This window comes from Kryptolebias marmoratus, linkage group LG4, assembly GCF_001649575.2.
Source record: "Kryptolebias marmoratus isolate JLee-2015 linkage group LG4, ASM164957v2, whole genome shotgun sequence".
NCBI lineage: Eukaryota > Metazoa > Chordata > Actinopteri > Cyprinodontiformes > Rivulidae > Kryptolebias > Kryptolebias marmoratus.
The window spans coordinates 17,417,708-17,427,905 of NC_051433.1; the positions used below are offsets into that span (position 1 = coordinate 17,417,708).

General features: G+C 38.6%; 1 protein-coding gene across 1 annotated transcript; it reads left to right on the forward strand.

Moving 5' to 3' along the window:
• The first annotated feature begins 95 nt into the window (after positions 1–95).
• Positions 96–4,973, forward strand: LOC108246849 (zinc finger and SCAN domain-containing protein 21). Its single transcript, XM_017434590.3, has 2 exons — positions 96–506; positions 1,917–4,973. The coding sequence occupies exons 1-2, from the start codon at positions 326–328 to the stop codon at positions 2,834–2,836; spliced, it is 1,101 nt and encodes a 366-aa protein (XP_017290079.1). The 5' UTR covers positions 96–325; the 3' UTR covers positions 2,837–4,973.
• The last annotated feature ends 5,225 nt before the right edge of the window (positions 4,974–10,198 follow it).

The following is a 10,198-nucleotide window of genomic DNA, read 5'->3' on the forward strand; positions in this document are numbered from 1 at the left end:
ACTGCTCTGATAGTTTTAGCCTTTGGTTACTGTTTAGCTAATTTAGGCTTCTGTTTTTAGCTTTTGTTTAGCCAGTTTTGTCTTTTAGCTATTGTTAAGTGACATGGATTAGAAAAAAGCACGGATGTGTATTTTGGGTGCGTACAGCTTTAAGAGACGTTATGACGTTGCCCGAAGTGGGCGTGACGTGAAGTCTCGCCGCAGACAGGACTCTTTTGGGAGAAGAAAGAAGAAGAAACAAATCCAGGTCACGTGACGGGCTGGCTCGGAGCATCTTTTTTGGTCCATTTTGGATGTCAGCGAGATCTCCGTGCAACCCGAGAAAATGACCAAGCTGCAGTTTTTAAACGTCTTCCTGACCGAGCGACTCATGCTTGCCGCGCAGGAGATTTACAAGTCCGTGGAGGACACAATTTTGGAATACCAGGAGGAGATAGCGATCAGGGAGCGGGAGAACGACCATCTGAGACGGAGGCTCCGAGACGCAGGGATCGAAATATGGCCAGGTTAGCCCTCCGAAAAGCTAACGGTGTCGCTGCGCACCATGTTTTCAGTGTTAGCGGAGTCCTGGGGAGGTAACAGTTGCTGAAACACGGAATAATGGCGGCAGGACGAGCACAGCTCCAGATTAATGTTGCTGCTCTTCAAAACAAGTTCAGTGTTTCCGCCGGCAGGTTAGCTGACATTAGCTGCTCCTCTGTTAGCGACCTTTGTTCGTTAGCCAGCCGGGTGTTGTGCTGGGGGGGAAAAAAGCATCACTGCATTTAAAGGTAGTTTTATTTTGACAATAAACAAGGACAGATTATATTCAGCACTGAATTAGGTGAAAAATAAATGCGACTAACGGACGTGTTTTTCACTGTGTTTTAAAACACATTTATCTGGAGTCATTTTCATGTTGAAATAAATTGATGCACTCTGTCTTAACAGCCTGAATATGCACTCTGAAATAAGGGTGCATGTACTGGCTTTACTTACTTTTGCCATAAAACATTAACACCATAATAACAGGTACTGAAAATCAGAAATCTGTGTTTTAAGTTTGACTTCTACCTATTTAACGAGTGTTAACAACAGCCTGAAATGCACTTGCTTTGATAAAGGAGGTGCTTTTTGTTGACACAACACCTTTAGCCAAGTAAGGGTTATTTGAGCTAGAATAAAAGTGAACTTTCTGCAAAGGTAATATCAGTCTTGTTTGGTGGATTTTGGTGGGTTAACTCATGTAAATGACCCAAAAACGACACTTTAATTAAAAAAAAATCACTTCATGATTGCAGGGCTGCCTGCAAAACAAAGTCAAACCATGCTACTACCACCTCCAGTTTTCACAGTCTGGAAAAGGTTCACATGTAGATTTCAGTGATTTCTTCAGACATATTCAAACACAGGACATCGTTTATCCCTCCTAAAAAAAGATCAGTCGTGTGTTTGAGGTAATTAATTGCTCAGGGTTTACAGACTGTTTATTTGTGGTCACTATTCACAAATTTTTACTTGTTGTTTAACAATACTTTCAGAATAAACCCTAATAAAAAATACACTTTCAGATTGAATTTATGAACTCCAGCCTAACTGAACAAATATCTGTTTTATAATTAGTTTTGGTATCCATCATTTACCACACTGAAGATATTTTCATCAGTTTTTTTTATAAATTAGCTGTAGTTGTGTGTATTGAGTTCAGTATTTTGCTTCTTGAATCACTGAAACCATATCTGGGTGATGGTAAAAGGGGAGTCGATGCAGTTACATTTCTAGATCATCTATGATTAGGTTTTGGCCTCTTCACTTTGTCCAAGTCACTTAGATCTTTAACTTCATTCACAAACTCAATAAATCTGAATTTCAAGTCATATGCCATATGCAGTGTAATCTAGTCATTGATTTGCCTCCTCTTGCCATTGTCTCGTCAGATCGTCCTTCCATGGGGCTGCTGGATGAGGAGGATGGTGAACACCCACGTCGTGAGTGGAGTCCCAGCATGGGGCACGAAGAGCGCATCCCCATTCAGATCAAAGACAAAAGAGATCTGCGGGTCAGCCAGGGAGACGATCAGCTTCGAGGCCATGGCTCTTGCGGTACCTCGGAGAATATGTTCACTCCTCCCCGTGTTGCAAACGAATACCCCCAGGATGGCCCCCACACGTCCAGCCTTCCTCAGAATCAGGGTGTGGAGAACCGGGAGAGGGATCTTGGATCTCGGGGCTCCGCGAGGCATGTGAAGGGAGAGACTGTAGGCAGCCACAGAGGTTCCGCGTCTTCCAGCAGTGGCGCCCAGCCGCTAGCACCAGTCAACCCAAACTGCTCAAACGAGAACAATATCGACATGATGGGAGCGGAGAATGGAGGGCAGCTGGTTGGTGCTAAAGGAGCTGTAACTGGACCTAACAGAGGACAGGCCTCTCTAATGCGTAACCAAGGAGCCAACGCTATGGACTGCCCCCATCAAAAGTCTCCCCTCCAGGGCCACATGTCGTCTTTCTGCTGTAAAGTCTGCGGTGAGGCGTTCAGTCACATTGGCCACTTACATGTCCACGTGCAGGTTCACACGAGGGAAAAACCGTACCGCTGTGGAGTGTGCGGAAAGTGCTGCAGCTCCTCCGGGAGACTGCAGGAGCACCAGCGGAGCCACACGGGGGAAAAACCATTTCGCTGCCAGATTTGTGGAAAGGGCTTCACGCAGATGGCTCATCTGAAGGTTCACATGAGGATCCACACGGGGGAGAAGCCGTACAGCTGCCCCGTGTGCGGCAAGTGCTTCAGTCGCTCCGACAAAATCAAAAGGCATCTTCAGACCCACAGCCGCGAGGGAACCTACTTCTCAGGGCAATGATGGAGGTGGACGTTCAACAGCCCAGTTTATGAATCATATTGATGTGAGGAACTTTTCTATTAAAAGCTAAAAATGCTGCCATTGACATGTTTTTTTTTTATACTTTGCAAGAGCTAGAAGTTCTGCAGGTGTTAAAAAAAATCTTTTTTTTTCTCAGTCTAACCTAACACTTTGTATTAGCCAGTTTAGTACGTTATTTACCGAATTTTGTATTCGTCACAGAGTATTAAATCTAAGACAACTTGAATTAGCTAGTGTTTCTGATATCTTGCTTCTTTTTGTAGTCACATAATTAGCATGAAGTCTTCCACATAAGCCTTGAAAATGAGACGTATCAAGAAATGCAAGAATATTCTGCACATTCAGTTTATTTTGAACTTGTCACTTTATGTTTGTAAGAACATGTGTGTTTAAAAGCCGCAAAGTTAACATTAATCTTGTCTGTATTCTGTTCATCTGAAACATTATAGATTAATCAGACAGTTAATGCCTTTGTTTTGTCTGATTTTCGTCTAACAGTGGTATCATTTTTTTCAAACCATTTATGCTGCAATTTTAAGAAATTCAAATAGTTTGCTGCAGACTGACCTAATAAACTGTACTAGATGGAGAAGTTGTCTCCCGGGAGTGTACTACAAAGCAGGATTAATGACTTTGGTAAGGATGTTGATCCTATTTTTCAGTGTCATAAAGGTGACTGAAATCACTATTTGAACTTGAGCTGAACATTTAACCCGCTCTGGAAGAAGTTGTGCACCGAGCTTTAAACCTGGCCGATTGCAAAAAAAAAAAGCTCCGTGACTTTAACTCTTTAGACAATTCAGATTAGCAAAATCTGATTTAAAAACATGTTAGTGTTGTGAAGAAAAGAACTTCTTAAAGATGATGCCAAATTCCTGGTGGATTGTCATTCGTAATGAAATGCACAGGCCACTCTGATGAAATGCTGGCATTTCAATCAGTTCATCGTGATAAACTGTTGACTCAAAGACAAATTTTCAGTATTTAATGTATCGGGTTTCTCTTGGAAACTTGAATGTAACCTAATAGCAATGCAGAAATGTAGAATCCTTTAAAACTGATTTGTTGACAGGTCCTTTTTATTCTGCGGCTGATTGTACGCAGATCAAATTCTCTTCACTCAGTTTGGTTTTTATCATGGAGAATATGTTTTTTTTACTTTGATTTAATGAGAAACATAATAACTTCCACATCTTCGTCCTTATGGGGCTGTCAGAGCTCAATGCCCTTTTAGTCTCTGTAAGAAGTGACAGTTTATAGTTTTAGACTAACTAGCAGCTTGCGATAATTTACAGTTAATTTACTGATTTGCACAATTAACAATGACTTGATAGTAGTCTCTTGTTGGAAATTTTGCTTTATTTTTTTGCGTTCTTCATCTCAGTTCAAATAAATCGTCTGTAGAGCAAACTTGTATCAGATGATCTGTGGGGTTTTAACCCTAACCCTGCACTCATTTGACTCAAGTTTTAGGTTTTGTTTTAGGCTTCTAACAGAAACAAAGTATCTGTGTTGATCCTGCTTCGTAGTGCACATCTTTGGTGCATCTTTCTTCTGTTTTACTCATTACGTTTTTCCTTGTAGTGTGGTTACATTCTTGCAAAATGCATCCATCTCACACGGTCAGTGTTTTATGTTGTGCATTAAAAAAGGGCAACTCCTTTCTGAGACCGTTCCATGGTTCACTGAAATAATGGAAGATTCTGTGGAATACCACCAGTCCTAATTTGCCATGTTCTTCTTTTTTTTTATTATTAATTTTTTTTAATGGAGTCTTTTGTTTTTGTTTGTTTCTGACTGACATGCACTATAAGATCTGTCCTGAAAGATACGCTCATGAGCTGTATAATGAAAATATACAGCTGTTCAATATTAACTGGACCTCTTTGGGTCTTCAGAGGTTTGGCAAAGATTTGTGTGTGCATCTGTGTTCTTTAATGTTCACCATCTAAATGTGTGGGATTTCTGGATTTGCTCTTGTGGTTAATTTTCAGACGTGATCATTGGACTGGATGAAATAAAGTACTTCTTCTCATTTCTGACTGGTTCATTAACAGCAGATTTTTCGTTTCTTCTTTGAAAATCTATGAGAGCCCAATAAAAGAAGTTCAGTGTTTGTGAGTTTGCCATCAAATTTGTCCGTTTGGTGAAAAAGTAAATGTAAAACTAAACTGCATCAGAGTAACAATGAACTGAACAAATGATATCAGAGGTTTTCTCAATGATTTCTCTAATTGCGATGAGTGTGGCATGAAACAATGTCAGCGTTTTTGCGGCCGACCTGCAGCCTCTCTCAGTTTTTACTCTCCAGTACGAACCGTCTACTGTTGTATTACTCTTTTCTCATTGAGTGTTCACTTAAATAAAGTAGACTAGAAGTTCCGTTCATTTGAAAGAGAGCAGTTAAGCAAGGAGGCAAAAAATAATTAAAAATATCAGATAGGAACATCTGATCTGTGGAGTATTTTGAACAAATACTGTGAAGTTTAAATAGCATTTGTTTTGTTAACCAGCAAATTTAGCATACTGTATTTTATAAAAATAACTTAAAATGCCTAAAAACATGTTAATTAAAAAAAAAAAACAATGGTTGGGTACATGTATACTTATAGGAAAAAAAGGCACAGTTAATGTTTCCAGTATTAACATCAGCATTTGGTTTTACTGGCGTGGACAAACACATGAAAGCATCAACACTTGGCAATATTTTTAAAGAACAAACTGGTTTGAAGGATTCCCTGAGTATTATGTGGTAACATATTTACACCACTTGGGGGAGTGCTTTCCATATCAATGATTTTGTTTTTTAGAGCGTTGGACAGAAATCTGTTTCACATCGCAATGATATGAAAGGGTTATCGATGAGGAGGATTTAGAGAATGCAGAAGAGTGGATTGGTGGGACTGGATGGGCTCATCTGGAGAGACTGCTAGAGACTTGGGAGATTCAAATTTGTCTCACCCAAGCCTACTCAAGGTAGTACCTATAGGCTGGAAAGGAAGAAACAGAGAGAAATGGGAAGAGGAATGCAAAATGGGGGAAGAAGGAGATGAAGAGGAAAGGAAGGGATGAGGAGGTGACTGTCTGAGAGTGAGGAAGAGTAGGTTTAGAAAAAAACAGGACAAACTGATGAAACAGGTGAGCTAAGTGAAAACAGAGGTGTGGCCTTGCTCCCATCCATCCATCCATCCATCCATCCATCCATCCATCCATCCATCCATCCATCCATCCATCCATCCATCCATTCATCCATCCATCCATCCATCCATCCATCCATCCATCCATCCATCCATCCATCCATCCATCCATCCATCCGGGGAGCTGGTGCCTATCTCCAGCCATCACTGTGTGAGAGGCAGGGGACACCCTTGACAGGTTGCAAGTCCATCACAGAGAGACAAATGAGACAACCACTCACACTCTCACTCGCACCTAGGGACAATTTTCATTCATTTTTTTTTTAATTTTCTTTCTTTCTTTCTTTCCAGAAAATGTTTAGAGTTACCATTTCCCATACATTCAGTACATCCATTTTAAGAAATACAAAATAAAAAACCAAACAAGGTAGGATCAAATTCTGTATTATTATTATTTTACATACTAATGTCTTATATTTAATATCGCAGTGAGCTATAGGTTCTAGGAACAACTTATAGTAGTTATCTTCATCGTCCTGTGACAAAAAGCACAAGTATGGTTTTTACAACATATAATTACTTAAAGCAGCTACAGTATCATACAACAATACATCTCACGATGTGAAAGAAAACTCTTTTTATATCTGGTTATGTCAAATTAACCTGTTTTCTACACATTAAATACACGTTGGCCTGCAACCATGAATGTTGGCAGTAAAATGAAGCAGCCGTTCTTCAGTCGGTTAAATTTGCCTGCTCATCTCTCTGGTTTTTAGTGAAATGCTACCTCTCATTATGGTGGGAAAACCAAGAAACTGGGAGAGAGAAGCTTAAATATTACATATAACATTTTTGGTTGCTCACGTTTCAACTTTAATTTATACTGTTAAATGTGGATTTGTTTAATTTCTAAAGGGCAGTCTAATATAAAATATACAATCCAAGATGTCCTGTGTGAAGGTATTTAATGTGAAGAGAATGTAGATTTTGTTTTCACCTTACTTTCTAGCTGATTTTTTAAAAACTTATCCCTTATTTCCTATAATTATTGGCTGCTGCCATTAAAGGTGAGTGATCATGTAAGTGTCTCTCTGTGTGAAACCCTGGGTGGATTTAATGAAACTTTCAGGATGTAATCACTGGGTGTACATCTACAAATGATTATCTCCTGATGTCAGCTCTGTTCAAGATGGCGGCCACAGCTCATAAATCGTAGGCAACCCCAAAACCGGCTATAATTCTGTCATTTTCACAGATACTGAGCTAATATTTTGCGTTGTAGTAGCTGAGAGTAATCCCGAAGACATCTCAGAATACTAACTTATTGTTCCAGATCTTTGTTGAAAATTTTGTCATGCAAGGCAGAGAGTGATATGCATTTCTTCAAGGAGTGCTGCTGCTTTCATTGCTTGAGTTACCGTGACTGGTTTCAGTGTTTATTGAAACCTAAAAGTCCCAAAGGCCATAACCTGCCAATGAAAAACAAACTGAGTTTGCTGTTGAATATAAAGCAGCTGATCATGTTCGTTTCAATGGTCTACAGATGTCTCAGCTGAGAGGAGCCATTTCTTTGACAGTCAATAAATCATTTCAGTGAAGCTCTGTTCACTTTTTAAACCTGAAAAATTATCATTAAAGGTGTCAAGGATCTGTACACTGACACTACTTGAATAACTTATCTGTAAATAGGAAAACACTAAATAATAGCCAAATCTTTATTTTGGACACCAACAACAATATACAACCATATAAATGATTTGAAAGTGGGTTTGGTATCCTGTATCCTATAGCTGATTTTCGCTTCTGGAATACACTCCGTGAGACATTTCTGTCCAAAAATTGTTCACACATGAAGATGACAGTTTTATTCATCACTATGATTTCAATATTTAAAAATAGCAGGCTTCATCAATATTTGATGAACTAATCAGGAGTTCAGCTTCTGATGACGGCTGAGCGGAGTGTTGACAGGTGGCAACGTTCTCCAGGGAACATTCACATATTGATGGATTGTACAAAGGAAATGTGAGAATATATATTTTTTTGATTTAAGGCCTTCTCATTTTTAGATATTCATATTTACAGCACCGTGCAAAAGTCACTTATCATAAAGTAAGACTGCTTTCACATTTTTATGTGTTTTTTTTGTTTGTTTTAATAGTTTGTTTTTATCAATCAGAAATGCAGAGTGCATGAACAGAAGGAAAATCTAAATCAAATAAATTTTGGATGTGTTCACCCACTGCACTGAACACAGCCTGTTCTTTCCTGTACATTTGCACAAAATTAGTCATTTTTCACAATTATATTCATGTATATGATTAATTAATGTTTGCAGAAATCTGGCCAATAGCGGCCTTCATAAAAGAAAAGAAGTTAGTAAAGCTTCCCTCTGATGTGGAAATGGTCAAATTACTCAACTTTGCTCAGAAACCTAAAAACACGAGCGCAGAAAACTGGTAGCTGTTCTGAACCGAGGAGTCAAAATTTGAAACATTTGGCTGCAGCAGAAAACAAAAGAATGATGAATGTTTGCAGCCAACAGTAAATCATAATGGAAGTTCCCCGCAAGTTTAGAACTGCCTTTCTGCAAATGGATTTGTGAATTTGGTCAGGATAAATGGTGCCCTTGGTGCTGAGAAATACAAACAGATACTTATTCATCCTGTAATTCCATCAGAGCAGCGACTGATTGGCCCCAAATTTATTCTGCAGCAGGACAAAGAGCATACATACAGCCAGTGTCATTAAGAGTCATCCTCAGCATAAAGGAGACGAATGAGTCCTGGAAGGGATGGTCCTGATCAACATCATCAAGTGTGCCTGGGATTACACTAAAAACAAAACAAAAGGATTTGTACCAAAAAATCAGGTTTGCTGAATTGTCTCCAAGATGATTGAAACAACCTTGTTTCAATGAAACAAGTTTGTTTCTTGAAAACTGCAGAAATGATGCAGTTTTGAAGGCAAAAGGAGGCCACATCAAATGTTGATATGAGACTTTTGGCTCATTTTGCATTAACTCGTGAAAATAAACAATTCAAAAATTATAGATGTGAAAACATTTCTGACCCTATTTGATTTCTCCACCCACTAAAACTCTTACAGAACACTGTATATTTATTTCCTGGCACAAAAACCCTCTGAAAATGGACCTGGACTGAGTGAGAACACCACGACCGGCAACCTGACAGCTGCAACATAAAAACACAGGGGCTGTACTCTGTACACTAAAAGCACTCCATGTCAATTGGTACCTCCAACAAATACTATTGTTAAAACTTTTTGTACTTGTGGCGCTTCTGTTTGCAACTGACAGGCTTTTACTGATTTGTGTGTTTGACAGCCTTGTTGAAAATATCTCAAAGTCTCGTGAAAGAAAACGTCTTAGTGAAATCTTGCAGGAGATGATTTGCTATGAGCTAATAACAGTCCACGCATGATCAGAAGAGCTGGCTCTACAGCAGTGAGTGCCTAGAACAAGAAACAACAACGACAAAAAGAAAAGCCAACCAAGAACAGTAGACTGTTTTTCACATTGACAAGATGAAAAGCTACAGTGCTGATCTGTCGCTAAATCAAGGCAGATTAACAGTTGTTCAAATCCAGGACTCAAGTACTATTTTCTCAGCTGCAGCTACAAAACAGATAAGGCAATTTGTACAAATCAAGATAGGTGTGTACTGTATTAATATAAGGAAAAATATATTACCTGGAAGTAAAACAAACAATTTTTTTTTTAATTTTAGCAAAGTGCATGCTTTATTATATACAAATGGAATTCCTTGTGCAATGTGAGTTGTAGTTTATGGGGCGCCGTTTGTAAACGAGCTTGTGCTCAAAATTCATGCCTAAATTTTGTCACAGTTAGCTTCAAACACTGTTTAAAAATGTAGTGTGGATTTTCTGATGTCACTTTTTACAACATTTAGCTAGTTAAATGTAATTGTTAGAGCTACATGCTAAATATAAATCTAAATCCTAAATGTTAAATCTAAATGTTAAATCTAAATCCTAAATGTTAAATCTAAATCCTAAATGTTAAATCTTAATCCTAAATGTTATATCTAAATGTTAAATGTTGAAACTAAATGTTTAGCTAATATGCTAATTTTTAATGCCTGAAACAGGAAGTACCAAAATAAAAGCTTGACACTAGGCTGAAGTTTGCTGAAATACTTTAGTAAACTAAACATTTTACAGT